The sequence below is a fragment of the Rhipicephalus microplus genome, chromosome 2, assembly GCF_043290135.1.
Source record: "Rhipicephalus microplus isolate Deutch F79 chromosome 2, USDA_Rmic, whole genome shotgun sequence".
Taxonomy (NCBI): domain Eukaryota; kingdom Metazoa; phylum Arthropoda; class Arachnida; order Ixodida; family Ixodidae; genus Rhipicephalus; species Rhipicephalus microplus.
Genome location: NC_134701.1, coordinates 231,596,474 through 231,610,928, shown reverse-complemented (window position 1 = coordinate 231,610,928; position 14,455 = coordinate 231,596,474). Strand labels below are relative to the sequence as shown.

Here is a 14,455-nt window from a genome sequence, read left to right as displayed (position 1 = left end):
TTTGAGGCCAGGACGGGAGTATTGCGAACCAAGACTTATCGGGCTAAATACGAAGGGGTAGACACGGTATGCAGTGCGTGTGGAAAGGAGGAGGAAACTGCCGAACATTTGATAATGTCCTTTAAAGAGCTTCACCCTATAGTTCAGGATGATGGCGCAGAGTTTTTCAAAGCACTAGGGTTTAGGGACAGTGAGGACAAAATAGACTTTAAGCGGGTAGAAATAACTAAAAGGAGGTTATCTGATTGGTGGCTTCAATCAAGGCACGAGTGAAAATTAAATAATTCACTGGAAAGTGCCTGTGCTTAACAATTTAAAGAAAACAACATAAAACTAGTTTTTGTTCACTAAGTATTAGGGCTAGGTGGCGTTAGCCGCCGCCCGATCTAACGAGTACTAGTAGGTGTTCTATGGTACAGCCATATATGAGTCATATCAATCCAGTCACTCATTACTAGTGGCGGTAGTGGTTAGCAGATGAGAAAAGGCACCACGGAGGAAGGAAAGGCACCTAATTTCTGCAGCCCGGTCGGGAGCACGGCGCGCTGTTGGCGTTCAGCGATTAAGAAAGGGTGGTTTATGGTACACTTCACCTGTACATACACAAACGAAACATCGAAAACAAGTAGAGACAGTGTATACATGTTACAAATGAGCGCCAAAATTTAAGCGATTGAGAAAGGGAAGCTTAATGTACATTTAACTTGTATATACACAAACAAAACATTGAAAACAAGTAAAGACAGTGTATACATCGTAGAAATGAGCACCCAAATCTAACTGATCACAGGGTATCCAAATGTTACAAGTCAAAGAAAAATTAAACCCAGTCAAAAATATTCAATGGGTCCAACTGGAAAATTTCCATTTAAAATCAATGGGTGTTGGACCAGTAGGATTTTCGCCACCCATTGAACATTATCCCGTTCGAATCAATGGGTAAACCCTTATATTCCAAAGGGGGATCCAAGTGGCTCACCACTTCAATGCAACTGGTTCAACAGGGGACCCCATTGGCTACCAGTTAAGTGTGGCTGGTGCTGAGCAATTGCCAGTTAGTTGCAATGGTGCGCACCATTTGAAATTGGTTGGTGACAAACTGGTAGCCCCTTTGGCCTCACATGGCCAGCCCATGAAAACGAAATGGTACGCTGGTGGTTGTCCAATTGGTGTGAATTGGCTAACCCGTTGAATCTAACTGGTGGTCAATTAAATATCCCGTTGATTTCAAATGGTCAACCCATTAAGACTAAATGGTACGCAGGTGGTTGTCCACCTGGTGTGAATTGGCTGACCTGTTGAAGCTAACTGGTGGTCAATTGGAAACCCCATTGACCTCAAATGGTCAACCCATTAATACTAAATGGTATGCAGGTGGTTGTCCACCTGGTGTGAATTGGCTGACCTGTTGAAGCTAACTGGTGGTCAATAGGAAACCCCATTGACCTAAAATGGTCAACCCATTTATACTAAATGGTATACTGGTGGTTGTCCACTTGGTGTGAATAGGCTGACCTGTTGAAGCCAACTGGTGGTGAATAGAAAACCCGTTGACCTGAAATGGTCAACCCATTGAAAATTAATGGTAGGCACGTGGTTGCCCGGCAGGTCTCAGTAGACTAACCCGTTGAAGCTAACTGGTAATCCTGTGGTTCCAGATGTTTGGCCCACTGATCGTAACTGGCATTCCAAACAGCCCCCAATTCATTCTAGTTGGTAAGCAAATTCAATGTGGCTGGTAACCACATGACTTCCCACATTGTTGCAAATGGTCAGCACTTTGATGGTAATTGAGACTCCAATGATTCCATATGTTTCAATAAAAGGTTGAGTTGGGCTAGTTGATACATACTTGGATACATGCAGCGCGAACTTAGACAAAGAACACAGACAAGCGCTCGTCTGCGTTGTGACTCTCTGGTCTTCGACCAAGCTGCACTGCATGTATCCAGATGATTGGCCCAGTGACAAAAGCTGGTGTTTAGCCAGTCACCATTCTACCTGGTAAGCCAATTTAATATGGCTGGCCATTAGTTTCTGGTAAGCACTTGGTTGACGCTAAATTGCTAACTGCATTTCAGCCAGCCAGTGGTTGGTATACAGAGAGAGCCAACTGAAGCTAAGTAGTAGTGTAGTAATTGCAGTCTCTTGGCTGACCTATAAACATGATTATCACATTTCTGCGGATGCAAGTAGAAAATGACAATCCTGTAGAAGGCTGGCTGTCATCACACTGCACTTCATTAATTGCAATTTCACAACACAGTGGAAACAGCACAGGCTGGATTACCTAGTGTGAATGTGACATTAATGCACACTCAAATGCATGCACATACAAGATAAAAACAATGGTAGAGAAAAAAAAAATATGAAAGAATGAAAATTTATTCACACATTCCATAATATTTACACTATTTAGAAAATGCACCAATGGTCCTCCTCCGTTAAACTTCCGCAACGCCCTGGTTGTCCTTCGCCCTGCAAATGTTTTGCAGAATTTATACATTTAGTCAGCCACACAATGGCTTACATTCTTCCAAGTCTAGATGTGATTTAACATAAAAACATTAACATAAAAATAGCTATGCATGTTGAAGGGGTACAACAGCTGTGCCAATTACGCGAATTTGATACAATTCCCCGCTTTTGCGCCGAGCTGCCAAAACCATATTGCGCCACGCTGCGCCAAAATGCCAGACGAGCCTCCAAATTTTCTCAGTTGTGCTAATTTCAGCGAGAAATGGAGGCCGCGTACGTTGCCCTCCTGCAGTTTCAGTCATCAATCAATCCAAGAGCACAGACTCTAACCTTAAACCATGGTAACCTAACCACGCTAACCTTAATCCCATTAGGGCAGGGCACTCGCGAGACGCGATCGACCAGATAAAGTAACAAAACCGTGCGCATCGATCCGCTGACTGCAACAAATACCTATCCGCTGGACGACGCAACTTCAAGACAAAAATGCATTGCCGTAGCCATGAATGCTTAGCGGGAAATATGAACTTCCTAGTCAGCAAAAGCAGCTATGGCATGTTAGCAACTAGAGCAGGGAGCACATACCGCGTTTTCCGTGCCCGAACAGTCAACGTGCTGCGAACACCAGCATTGCTGGTGACCATGTTGGTCGCCATAGCAACGGCACATAAAGCATTTTGTCATCTCGGCAATATTTGGTGCTGTTGTGGGACCAACGAGCATGCGCCGTTGTTACTTGATCAGGTAGAATGTGCCTTGGGACAAGCCGAGATGTTGTGCCCTAAACCTAACACCCATAAAAAAAAGGGGGAGGGGCATGGCGGTGTTCGAAAAAAATTTTTTTGTCTTGTTCTAATCTGTGCAGAACGCTACTTGAACTACCTTCTTTGCTATACACCGGTGCCCTGCGAAAATGCGTATTACGATTTGGAAGGGGCTATTAGCAACTCACGGGACAGCAAATTTTGTTCAATTACTCATGCGTGAATACTACAGCATAATTGTGAGCACTAGTATAATCGCTGATGCCTGAAAAAGTTACTGGCAATTATTTGGAGCAGCGTATGACACTTCTGTCACCCTAAAAAAAACTGCGCAAGGTTTTTTTTTTTCGCCACCTCAACTCCTCAGTTTCACAAATCCCTTGAATTTCAAGGTCCCCCAATTCGCAGATCTACATTTTCATTTACGGTTTCTGTCAAAGGATTAGGCAGATGCAGCAAGTGCTAATGCAGACTTTATCATTGTTTGCCCAGTGGGGTAGATCGAAATGCTAGTTTTATTGAAATGGCAGGGCTCACGCTTACTCTGCAGGATTTAGGTGAAGTTGAAAAACTTGAACATACTTTTTTTTTCTGAATGTAAGTCTTCTTTCCTCCAAATTTGGTCTTTTGTGATAAAAAATAAATGTTATTTCTTACAACCAGCCCTAAATTTGCATTTAAGTGTTCCGAAAGTAAGCTTCTACTGCTCCAAATGTTATTTCGGTTGTTGCACCCCTGACGTTGTGAAACACCTTAACTAATGCCATCCAATGCAGTCTTCTCTTTCTGTACATGCATGTTGCAAGCAGATGAATATGGCCAAGTTTCTCTTAAAAAAAGGGGGGGGGGGGAGTCCTTTGACACAAAGAACACACTTATCTTACCGCTTGGCAAGCTTCTCAATATCTGAAAGCTTCTCAACAATGAAGTGGTTCATCTGTTTGACTGCCAACGGCAGTACTCCTGCAGGCACGCCTTGATGCTCCAGACGTGCTCTGTAGCAGTCTGAAACAACAAAAATTATCAATAAATAGCCTTGAAGAAACCAGCTGCTTAAAGAACTAATAGCATCGATATTACTTTAAGAACACAAAAGTTCAAAATTGAACTTTTAGTCATATTTCTTGATGCAATGAAGTGTTATATGCTGAATGGCCTAGAATATGCCTTAGCAGCACAGGCTTGAACAATACAGAAAGCATTCTCCAGTTAGCAAAAGTGTTCCGTTCCAGCATTTATTAGAAAAAGGAAACTGCGAACTTAGCGTGCACATGCACAAAAATAATCTAAAAAAGTAACATTTCACAGCTCTCCACTCGCACCATGTAACTGTGTGGATTTATATAGTGCAGGAAGAAAGCAGAGAACACTATTTCTTTTTTTGTCATTTTTTATGAAAGAGATATAAGTTATGATGAAAAAAATGCTGGCAGTCTACACACTAGCTCTATTGTTGGCTTTTCTTTTTTTCGACTATCTTTTTGAACTACCAGTGCATTTAAGAGACTTAAGACTTTCACCTGCCTGCACTCCTGACTAAAACAAATGAATTTAATAGTAAGTAAGAGGCAAGGTGTTGGGTCACATTTTTACAACTACATAGTTTATGTAAAATTGTGTTCATAACTGAAGTCAAAGCAGACAGTAAAGTTTGTAGTGGCTTCAAAATAGACTCAATTGCAACCGAGCTTTGCTGTGATTTCATGTACTAAGAATAAGATTGGTTCAATATGCATTCCAAGAGACTGTCTGCACACTTACCACGCATTACGTCCAACTTCCACGGTGTTAGGGGAGCCTTGCGTGGACGGTTAGGGTACCGTGGACAATGTTTTCCTGCATAACAGATATCCACAACAACGAATTCCCCCGTTACCAACTGACACACACTATGCTTTTGTATTATAACCAACCATGCAGGGAGCGCTCCTTAAGGTTGTCTTTCGACCAGATGGTGACTAGCAGGTCCTTGACAAATAAGGAATCCTTATGATGGGACTGCACATGTTCCCATGCACCTTTCTTGACCCTAAGCCCTCGTCCAATGTCCACCTGCACGGAACATATGCATTCTGAAGGCATCCATGTGCAGTGCAACCTGTATTGCATATCATAAACAACAAAGGTCTATTCATTTCACCAGCACTTTGTCAGCCAGTTTTGTGGTGCTGCACTCTAGCATTCTTTCTATGAACTGCACATGGTGGTGTCAGCACCACAGTATTCATTGAGAGAAAGTGCAGCCTTTGTGCAAGACCAGTTTACAAAGTGCCTGCACCTTCTCAGTGAGGTTGTGCTGAATCCGCGCAGCACGAGATGGCTAAAACAGCAGCAGACAAGGCCAAGTGTATTCCTTAATATTTCTGTCCAACAAGTACGTTAGTGAAGTTGTTTTAGTAAGTTGTGTTGCTGACAACGAAATTCATTTTTTTTGGTTGTTCATAAGTTCTGCTTAAAATTTACACATATCTATAATGATCACTGAACTCTTTTTGGAATGTCTTGCTCAGCTGTGCAGAGACAAACTTCTATGACAAGTAATCTATAATGCTCAATCTTGCTTTATATTATTTTAACATGCTTTCAAAAGAACAGTTGTTTGTAATTTGGACAGCTGCACATTATTGACATTCCAGATAGAATACCATTGTTTCACTGTCATTCGGTTGCGGATTGGATGAACCTGGGCGAAGGGCTCGCTCTGTCAAGGTGTCTTGTAGATCCTCAGACACGGAGGGGCTCGACTGGCTGCCATCCATGATCCTTTTCATAATTCTGCAGCCTGCATTTATACATGAGGTGCCGTGCTGTTTGCATTGCCCAGAGAGGAAAAAGAGCTGACAAAATATTTTCATTAAATTTCATCAAACAGCTGTAAACAATAGCCATTTGCAGTCTAAACTCGAAATATCTTCACTTAAAGACTGCCGAACGTTTTATGGTAACAAGCTGTACACACTGCTAAATGTCAGAAGAATGGCATTAATGCTTTCACAGCACAAAATCAGTACAATGAAGACATTTTCTGCTTCATACCTTTCATGTCTTCCAGTGCAGAAATAACCTTGTCCTGAAGCTCCATGTTCAGTCTTCTGAGTTGTGCCATCTCCCTGTCTTTTTCTTCATTTTGTTTTCGCAGTTGGCGAATGATGGTAGATTTTTTCTCTACCTGCTCTTCAAGGTTATCAATGGTTTCATGAGCCCTCTGAAGGCGCCCACTGTCCATTGCTTCTTTGTGGTGCTTTTTAGAATGTGGCCCATCTTGATTTTTCGCCTGCCTCTTCATATTTTCTTTCTTGCTTTTTAAAAGCTGAAGCAGGCGTGCCTCTGCACCACTTGTTGTTTTGTTTTTCGTTTTTTCTTTGATAGGGCTCTGGGCGAAAATAGAAAATAACTTGTTACACACTGTTTACACAAGTGTTGACAGGACCTTTTGTAGGAGGTTTAGATAATAATTTACCTCCGCTTCATTCTCGTAGTCCGAAGACGCCGGCGAATAAACCCTCTTCGGAATACGCGTTCTCTCTCTGGCCTCTGTCTCCGCGAAGTCCTCCGATTCTGGAAAACGTGAGGGCGGATTGCAACATTAACATTTACTGAGTTAGTGTCACATCATCCTCTGACGCGTGCACATTTCACGATCTCTAGCATGCACTTTTATTAGTTTTATTGCATTGTAAATTAACCATCGAACCTCGTGTGAATGCTTAAGTACCGTTGTAACACAACGTCATATGCCGCGAGCGAAATAGTAGCGTATAGACCTTGTCATTAGGTATAAAAGCTGCAGTGCCACAAACAAAGGCGCGTCCTACCGCAAAAGGGCCTTATATACTCCAGGCTGATATACCCGACGCTGTTGGTATCTCTCTGCGGCCAGGTAAATACCAGCGTCATCTCCGTAGAGTTTTCAGGTATATGCATAAATTAATAATGACACCATACTTATTTGCGATTGCACGCGGTAAATTAACAAAATGAACTATGCTAGTGGAGATTATCGATAAAATACTTTGTAGTTACTAACGGTGAACAGTGCTTAGCAGTCAGCCAGGCCAAAGAGAATGCATTTCGCCGGCAACATATCAAACAAAAGCAGGCTTACCTCCCAGTGCCAGAATCCGGGCCCTATAGTAATCGCTGTCTCCACTGTCGTCCGTCCATTTGACTAAATAGAGGGATTTGGACTTGAAGTCTTGCTGGTGACGGGGGAAGAAATCTTTAACGTCTTCTATTGGCACCGTTCCAATTTTTTTATCATCTTCGTACCGGACTCGAACGTGGGTAATCATCTTGCAATGCTGAAGAAAACATCTACACACGTGCGCTACAGCTGGTCAAACGCTGGTCGCACACAGCAAGCAACAAGGGTCGACCGCAGCTGCGGATCTGATAGTTTGTCAATGAAAATGTTATTCTTCATTATAAGTAAACAAAAAATCAGAATAATTTTAAAAGTATTTTTTTACTTTTATAATGTTTGTTTAACGCTACGCTGTTTCAATCAATTCACATGCAGACTGCTGGCTGCAGGGTGTCTATGCAATATGGCAGCCGCTGTGGCCGCAGGCAGCCGGTGCACATTGTCCTATCGCTTACATCGCCGTTTCTGTACTTCGTGTCCCGGAGTGAAATAAGCCGTCTTGTTGCTTCAAGACCTCGCGATGGAGCGCGGTCCGAAGAAAAGAAAGAGAGGACCCTACAAGACTTATTTAAATCCCAAGTCTCAGTTCCAGCTACCAAGGAGCACCGCACGCGCTTGCCCGCCGACCGTAAGTTCTGATCATTTTCAACATGGATGGGCACTTTCGATCGGGGTTTTAGCTTGATCCGGGCCCTGCTGGTATCAGATCAGCGGTTGTCCACAACATTAATCTGCATGTTGCTCAACGACTTCGATCGTTGCGCCGTGTTTTACGGTCTTCCTTTTTACCACCCTTTAAAGTTCTGCCCGCGAATGATCGAATGTGCTCGGCCGTGTTAAATTGCTATTTTTTATCAGTGCATTTTCTTTTTCATTAATTTAGCGCAGCAATTTAAGTCCAAATCTCATTATTTTCTTCTAGGGTGCCAGCCCTAGCATGCCTTCTTCGAGTGATGAGGCAGACAGCGACACTGAAAGGGCAGATCCACCAAGTCGAACAACATCACTGAAGAGCCGGAATAGTCACATAGCTAGTCCGGGCTCCGAACGTCCGGAAAGTGAAGAAGATTTCCCCGAGTCCGATAATGAGCCGGTAAATTGAGCTGGTAGTAGAATGCTACGAGAACTATTGTTTCTATACGATAAACCGTTTACTATATCGGCGCACTTGTTCTATCACAGGTAACGTCAAGTGGAGGCCGGTTAGGCTCGTCAGCTGGCAGTGCTATGGAAGCTCCTGCTGCAGCCCCTGAAGCACAAGAGCAGAGGAACAGCGCTGATCCGTCACAGAAATTTCCTGCACGCGAGCCTCACGCCCCAGCAGATGAAGTTATTTTACTAAGGCTTATCAGTTAATTAGTAAGCATACACATGCTATTTTATGCTTATGTATTACGATGGGAAATTATAAATTTTGGTTGGTTTTTTTTAGGACTCTCCACTTCAAGACGGCATTGCAAGCCTTTCTGACGCAGATGATTCGTCACTGTTTGATAAGGATGAAGAGGTAACTTTTACACACTAGTTGCACTCTACAAATATGTGCAGCTGGAAGATTCACATCCACTAGAATAGCCTTGAGCAAGTGCATTGGCACTGTGGTTTTCTCTTGCATAATCAGTTCAAGACGAGTTATCACTTGGGACAATAAACTCTGGGAACAACCTGCAACAGGTTTTCAGACCATGTTCTTAACACTGTCTGTTGTCATGTAATTTACGTGCTATGAGTGAACTAGCACAGCTAACTAGAATAGGCAGATTGGGTTACTGTGGCACTAAATGCTTCTTTTTTTTTTTTCTTCACAGGAAGCTTTTTCAAGTGACCATGCTTCACAGCAAGGTTTCCCTGGAGATTTTCTCACATTAGATGATGACATGGTGTGTTTGTTTTCACTGGAAATAACTAGATTTATGGTCAGGTTTTAAGGGCACTACTTTCACAGGCTCTTTTATGTACTGGAAAATGTCTGTGTAAATTGGGCACTGTTAAGAGGGACACGTAGCGGTGATTTGGTGAATGATTCATTTCAAGATCACTGGCTCTTTCATTTTAAAGAATATCTCACCAGTTGGTCTGTAAAAAGTTATCAGCCTAGCAGGCATGATATTTTGTACTGATCAATAACAGAGTTGTTTGCTCATATTCATTGGGCTTATCACGGTTCACTATAACTGAATTCTGTGATAGCTTCATTGACGAAAGCTTTTTTTTTTTTTACTTTCAGCAGCCTGCTGCAGATCCAGTGACAGAGCCTGATCCATCTTGCAAGGCACGCTTTGGAGACCTTTTTACACAACTTGTCACTGAGAAAGTGGTTCTTTCGAAGGGAGATATTCTCCTAATGGCACTAAAGCATGCTGTGAAGAATAATTTGACTCTTTTGGGTTTAACTAGCTTAATAGATTTAATTAACAGAATTTTTGATAAACCTATATTACCTCACTCACAGTATCACCTACATAAACTTTTTAGCGAAACTGGCACCACTATGACTTTTTTCTTTTTTTGTCCGAGATGCTTTTCGCATATTGGCAGTCTTGAGACAAATTCTTACTTGAAATGCTCGAAGTGCAGTCACACAACTTTTGTGTCTTCCCTTTCGGATGCCCCCTTTTTTGTCACTCTCGATGTGGAGTCGCAACTTCAAAGGCTACTTAAGGACTGTGATCTTCTTGATTTAACAAAGCCCCTTCCGACGAATGGGACATTTTCAGACATCTGGGATGGTACAATGTATCGTACTTTTGTAGCCGAATCTCAACACTGTGGACCAAGAATCAGTTTCTCGTTGAATGCAGATGGGACCCCGCTTTTCAAATCAAGTGGGACATCAATTTGGCCCATCCAGCTAATTGTTAATGAGCTCCCTCCACAGCAAAGAATGTCCAAATTGGTCCTGGCCGCATTGTGGTTCTGGAAAGAAAAGCCAAACATGGCACTTTTCCAAGGTACTTTTGTTGAGAAAATGAACGAGCTGTGTGAAAATGGCGTTGAATTACAACGTCAAGGAAGGGTTGAAAAATATAAGGTCTATTGTATCTGTTCAAGTGTAGATTCTGTTGCTAGGGCACCGATGCAAGGTGTAACCCAATTTAATGGGTATTTTGGATGTAATTGGTGTCTCCAAAGAGGTGAGAGAGCTGGCGGGGCAACTAAATACCCAGTTGAGGAAGTTGAACCCACAGAAAGAAGTGAGCTCCAAATGCTAAATGACATGGAGATTGCTTTGAAAGGGGGGGTGCCTGTGCAAGGAGTCAAAACAGTGTCACCGTTGATAAACCTGCCCCATTTTAACATAGTGTGGAGCTTTGTGCCAGACTATATGCACTGTGTCTTGCTGGGGGTAGCGCGCCAGTTCCTAGAATTGTGGTTCAATTCTGATAGTGCCTGTTCAATAAGCCGACATCAGCACATAGTGGACCGCAGGCTTATGTCTATTAAGCCACCAATGGATGTGAAGCGATTGCCGAGGCCGACAAAAGAGCGGAAATGGTGGAAGGCCAAGGAACTTGAGAGCTGGCTACTTTGTTACAGTGTCCCTGTTTTGCATGGCATTCTTGAGAAGCCATACATGCAACACTGGGCTTGCCTAGTTGAAGCCTTGCACATAATGTTGCAGCGTGCAATCAGCCCAACTGAGCTCACCATTGCCGAGGGGCTATTGTTGGAGTTTCATGTGCGTGCAGAACTGCTGTTTGGCAAGTCAGTCATGACATTCAACATGCACCAACTGACTCATATAGCAAAGAGTGTGCGCCACTGGGGACCACTTTGGGCACACAGTGCGTTCCCATTTGAAGCTGGGAACGGCAGCCTAAAAAAAGCTGTAAAAGCAGCTAACGGAATTCCCCATCAAGTCTGCCGAGTCCTACAGATGGAAAGCATGGTAGTAGAACTTCAACGGCAGGCTATCAGTCCAAGTGTAGCAGAGTACTGCTCGTCTTTTGATGGCACAAAAACGCAAAAAAGCGTACTTAGTAGTGGTGGCTACCGTTTTTTCGGACACGGTTCCCGACGTGCATCAGCAGGTTTGCAGCCATCTTTACATGACACTACCCTTGAGTTCACCAAATACAGAAGAATGTTGGCGAAGGGATCAATTATCACTGATAGCATGTATGCATCTAACAAGAGGACCAATAGCTCTGTTGTTGAACTTCAAAATGGGCATTTTGTTATTGTTGAAGAAATATACCATGGCAGCGACAACAAAGCATATATATCTGCAAGGAAATTAAGCTGCAGTCCAGTGATGTACAACTTGGTGGCCATGTCACATGTGCTGAAAGTAAATCACAAGGCAGCGAATACATCACTGGTCGAATGCTCTGAAATCAGAAAGGTGGTTGTGTTTGTGGAACTCGAAAGAGCTTCCTATGTATGCTTCCCTCCAAGTTCCTTTACATTGTAATGTATTTGAAGTGAAGAACCTATGCTGTGTAAGTTTTAAAGGAACCCTGTTTAGTGCACACTATGCCTCAAAACATGAGCGTTTTTTTATGTGAGTGGCCCTTGAAATGCCTTGAGGCGATCGACGTGAAATCGCCACCCGTGACTAGTTAGCTCTTCTAGTAGGCAAGATGTTTGTCATGATGACTCATACCATTGAAACAATTCCGTTTGAGTATATATAATGTATATAGTTCATCAAAAAGTATATAGTGAATCCAAATGTAAATTAATAAACATTGAGTATGTTATGTATATATAACATTGCCACGTCTATATATGGTAATAGAAGATTTGTACGGAGGATTCGCGGGTGACCTGATCATCTCCAAGCAAGCTCACCTAACATCATTCACTTTCTGGATATGGTGATGATTTTTTGTTTCACGATTATGTTTCAATGCATGGTGACAACATGGTGTACCTCATAAAAATTGTTCTTTAGAGCAGTCATGCCTGTGTAGCTCATGAACATACCAAGAAAATGTTTTTAAATGTGCAGTGAAAATGGTTATGTGTGGGCCCGCACATGAGAGCCTCCCCGGCTGCATATTTGAGACCACTGATATAGAGGGATTTATCGTGCTGTGCAGATTAAATTGATTGACCACATGGCTGTGACAAATTGTGAAATATCTGTCTGTAAGCCAGCTTGCTCTCTAGGTTTGATTGTTTTTGGAAATATTTTTTTTTCGTTAAAGTCTAGTGTTTTGCATATTGTATTAGGTATCTGAATATTACCGAAAAGAGATCGGTGGGTCTGAATTTCTTTAAATTTATTATGTCTCTTTTTGTGTGTATTAATGTTTTATATTTGCATTGTGTACTGAATGTTTTCCTATATTTATTCAGTGGGTGCTGTATTTTTTTTATTCTTACTGCTATTGTATTCTTTATTTTAGTGTGTGTGTCGGGGTACTGCAATATTACATGACGCTTTTTATTCTTTTTCATACAAGTTCAGTCTTGTACACTATGCATAGAATGTGTGCTTGTCATTCATACATAATTCATTGTGCCACTGTGAGCATCCTTAAAGGCCAACTCCAGCGATTTTTCGACCATGTCAAGGTAATGGTGTTTCTGTGTTCCTGAGACACTCTTGTCACGAGCCCAATAGCTGAAATGCTCAGGAAATTCGAAAACAATTTTTAATAAGCAAAAAGGTGCAAAACCGAAACCCGACCGGGCGCCCGGTCTGCATATGATGTACTATTTGTTAAGAACTGGAGGCCGTATACTGGTTCTGCCGGCACGTAGTATGAAAACTGTGAAAGCCAGACCAGCGAAGCACCGGCAAAACACCACAGAGGAAGGAAGAAAGCTCTCCCGTGCTATGGTCGTGCCAAACACCACCGCTGTCGTCTTGGGGCCAGCACAATAAACAATGTAGGGGCCAAAGTAGCGATGCCATCGCCTGCGTCACTTTCGTTGACATGACAAACTTGACATCGCACTGACAGTGTTGCCAATAATTCTGGCAAGCGAGGCGAGTTTTTCGAGGCAATCTTTAAAATTCATTTGCAAATAATCTGCGCATCTCTCAAGCCTGTAATTGGCATAAATGACAGGAATGTGCGTAAGAGTGTACCCAGCGAATTTGATTGAGATTCGTTGACCTCGAAAAACCACCGGAGTTGACCTTTAAGCATCCTTAAATAAGTAAAGACATGCTGTTCACGTGTAAACTGTTAACCTGTATGAAACCTGTTTCTCAGTGCTTTACTGAAATGCCAGTTGTATGGCAATGCCTTTTTCCTCCTTTGGAACTAAAATTCCTTTTATTGTGATTCAATTTACTGTTATAAGTATTTGTAATATTTGAAGTATCTTGTACGCCTTGTGTTGCAGCACTGGCCAAGAAATTTTTTTACACCAAAATATGTTCTGTGCTATTTAAATCCTGTTTGCCTTGAAATAAAATTCTTTTTTTTTCAATGTTATTGTTGCCTTTCATACCTTCTTTCGGATATCTTGTTAGTGAGAACATCTAATTGTTTTCTCTTAGTTGCATAACCTTTTCTATCGTATGAATATTAAAAAAATTCAGTCATATCCTGCAGCAGCATTATATGCAGTGACAGGTAGCCCATAAACACGTGACATCAGGTGCTCACTGGTAGTTAGCCATATTCCCTAGTTTGGGAATAAGACATCGTTGGTACATTGTGATGCTGCAAACAGTAGAAGGTGCGGTTCCAATGTGTACTAGTACTTTAACTGCTGCATTTTCATGATGCATATATGGAAAGCTTAATCAGATGCCCTGATACAGTGGTTGTTTGTAAACCAGGCAAGTGTTGTAAACAAGCTTAATTTAATCCAAGGTTTAAGTAAGTGACCGAGCTCAGGGATTCCAAGCTGAAGCACTAGCTCGAATTCTGTTTGGGTAACACACATAAATGAATTGCTTTATATGGAGGGTTGGATGCATCACCGTAGATTTCCATTTATGACTTTCAATACTGCTCAGGTAGAGAATTGTAAAAAATAAACTTCAAAGTTATGCATGTACTGCAATTGGGGTGTCCTATTGGACTCTCCCATTGCAGCTTGGGTCCCATTGACGTCCATTTGAGTCCCATTGCAACCAACTGGAACCACCTATCATGACAGC

At 42.2% G+C, this 14,455-nt stretch overlaps 2 protein-coding genes across 5 annotated transcripts; one reads left to right on the top strand and one right to left on the bottom strand.

Annotated features, from left to right (window-relative positions):
• Positions 1-2,362: 2,362 nt before the first annotated feature.
• LOC142775650 (uncharacterized) lies at positions 2,363-7,564 on the bottom strand. The gene is made up of 8 exons (XM_075877272.1): positions 7,348-7,564; positions 6,703-6,800; positions 6,279-6,615; positions 5,888-6,024; positions 5,156-5,294; positions 5,004-5,078; positions 4,127-4,247; positions 2,363-2,478 (listed from the first exon to the last, which is right to left on the bottom strand). Exons 1-8 carry the CDS (start codon positions 7,532-7,534, stop codon positions 2,445-2,447), a joined length of 1,128 nt encoding a protein of 375 aa, XP_075733387.1. The 5' UTR covers positions 7,535-7,564; the 3' UTR covers positions 2,363-2,444.
• A 190-nt stretch (positions 7,565-7,754) lies between these two features.
• LOC119160849 (uncharacterized) lies at positions 7,755-13,781 on the top strand. Of its 4 annotated transcripts, none has more exons than XM_037413110.2 (6): positions 7,763-8,014; positions 8,309-8,479; positions 8,569-8,745; positions 8,819-8,893; positions 9,195-9,266; positions 9,617-13,781. In XM_037413110.2, the coding sequence occupies exons 5-6, from the start codon at positions 9,264-9,266 to the stop codon at positions 11,798-11,800; spliced, it is 2,187 nt and encodes a 728-aa protein (XP_037269007.1). In that variant the 5' UTR covers positions 7,763-8,014; positions 8,309-8,479; positions 8,569-8,745; positions 8,819-8,893; positions 9,195-9,263; the 3' UTR covers positions 11,801-13,781. The 4 variants fall into 4 exon arrangements, 3 of the variants coding, with proteins under 3 accessions (XP_037269008.1, XP_037269007.1, XP_037269006.1); XM_037413109.2 differs by having other exon boundaries at positions 9,614-13,781; XR_012886892.1 differs by lacking the exon at positions 9,195-9,266 and having other exon boundaries at positions 7,755-8,014; positions 9,614-9,779.
• Positions 13,782-14,455: the final 674 nt, after the last annotated feature.

What these genes read in the sequence shown, in the direction of transcription:
- LOC142775650 (XM_075877272.1), bottom strand. Translation starts at nt 7,534, where the DNA reads ATGATTACCCACGTTCGAGTCCGGTACGAAGATGATAAAAAAATTGGA. An exon ending in CGAATGACAGTGAAACAATG is followed by an intron (nt 5,295 to 5,887) that starts GTATTCTATCTG and finishes TGTTCCGTGCAG; the next exon opens with GTGGACATTGGACGAGGGCT. An exon ending in ATTGAGAAGCTTGCCAAGCG is followed by an intron (nt 2,479 to 4,126) that starts GTAAGATAAGTG and finishes AAACATTTGCAG; the next exon opens with GGCGAAGGACAACCAGGGCG.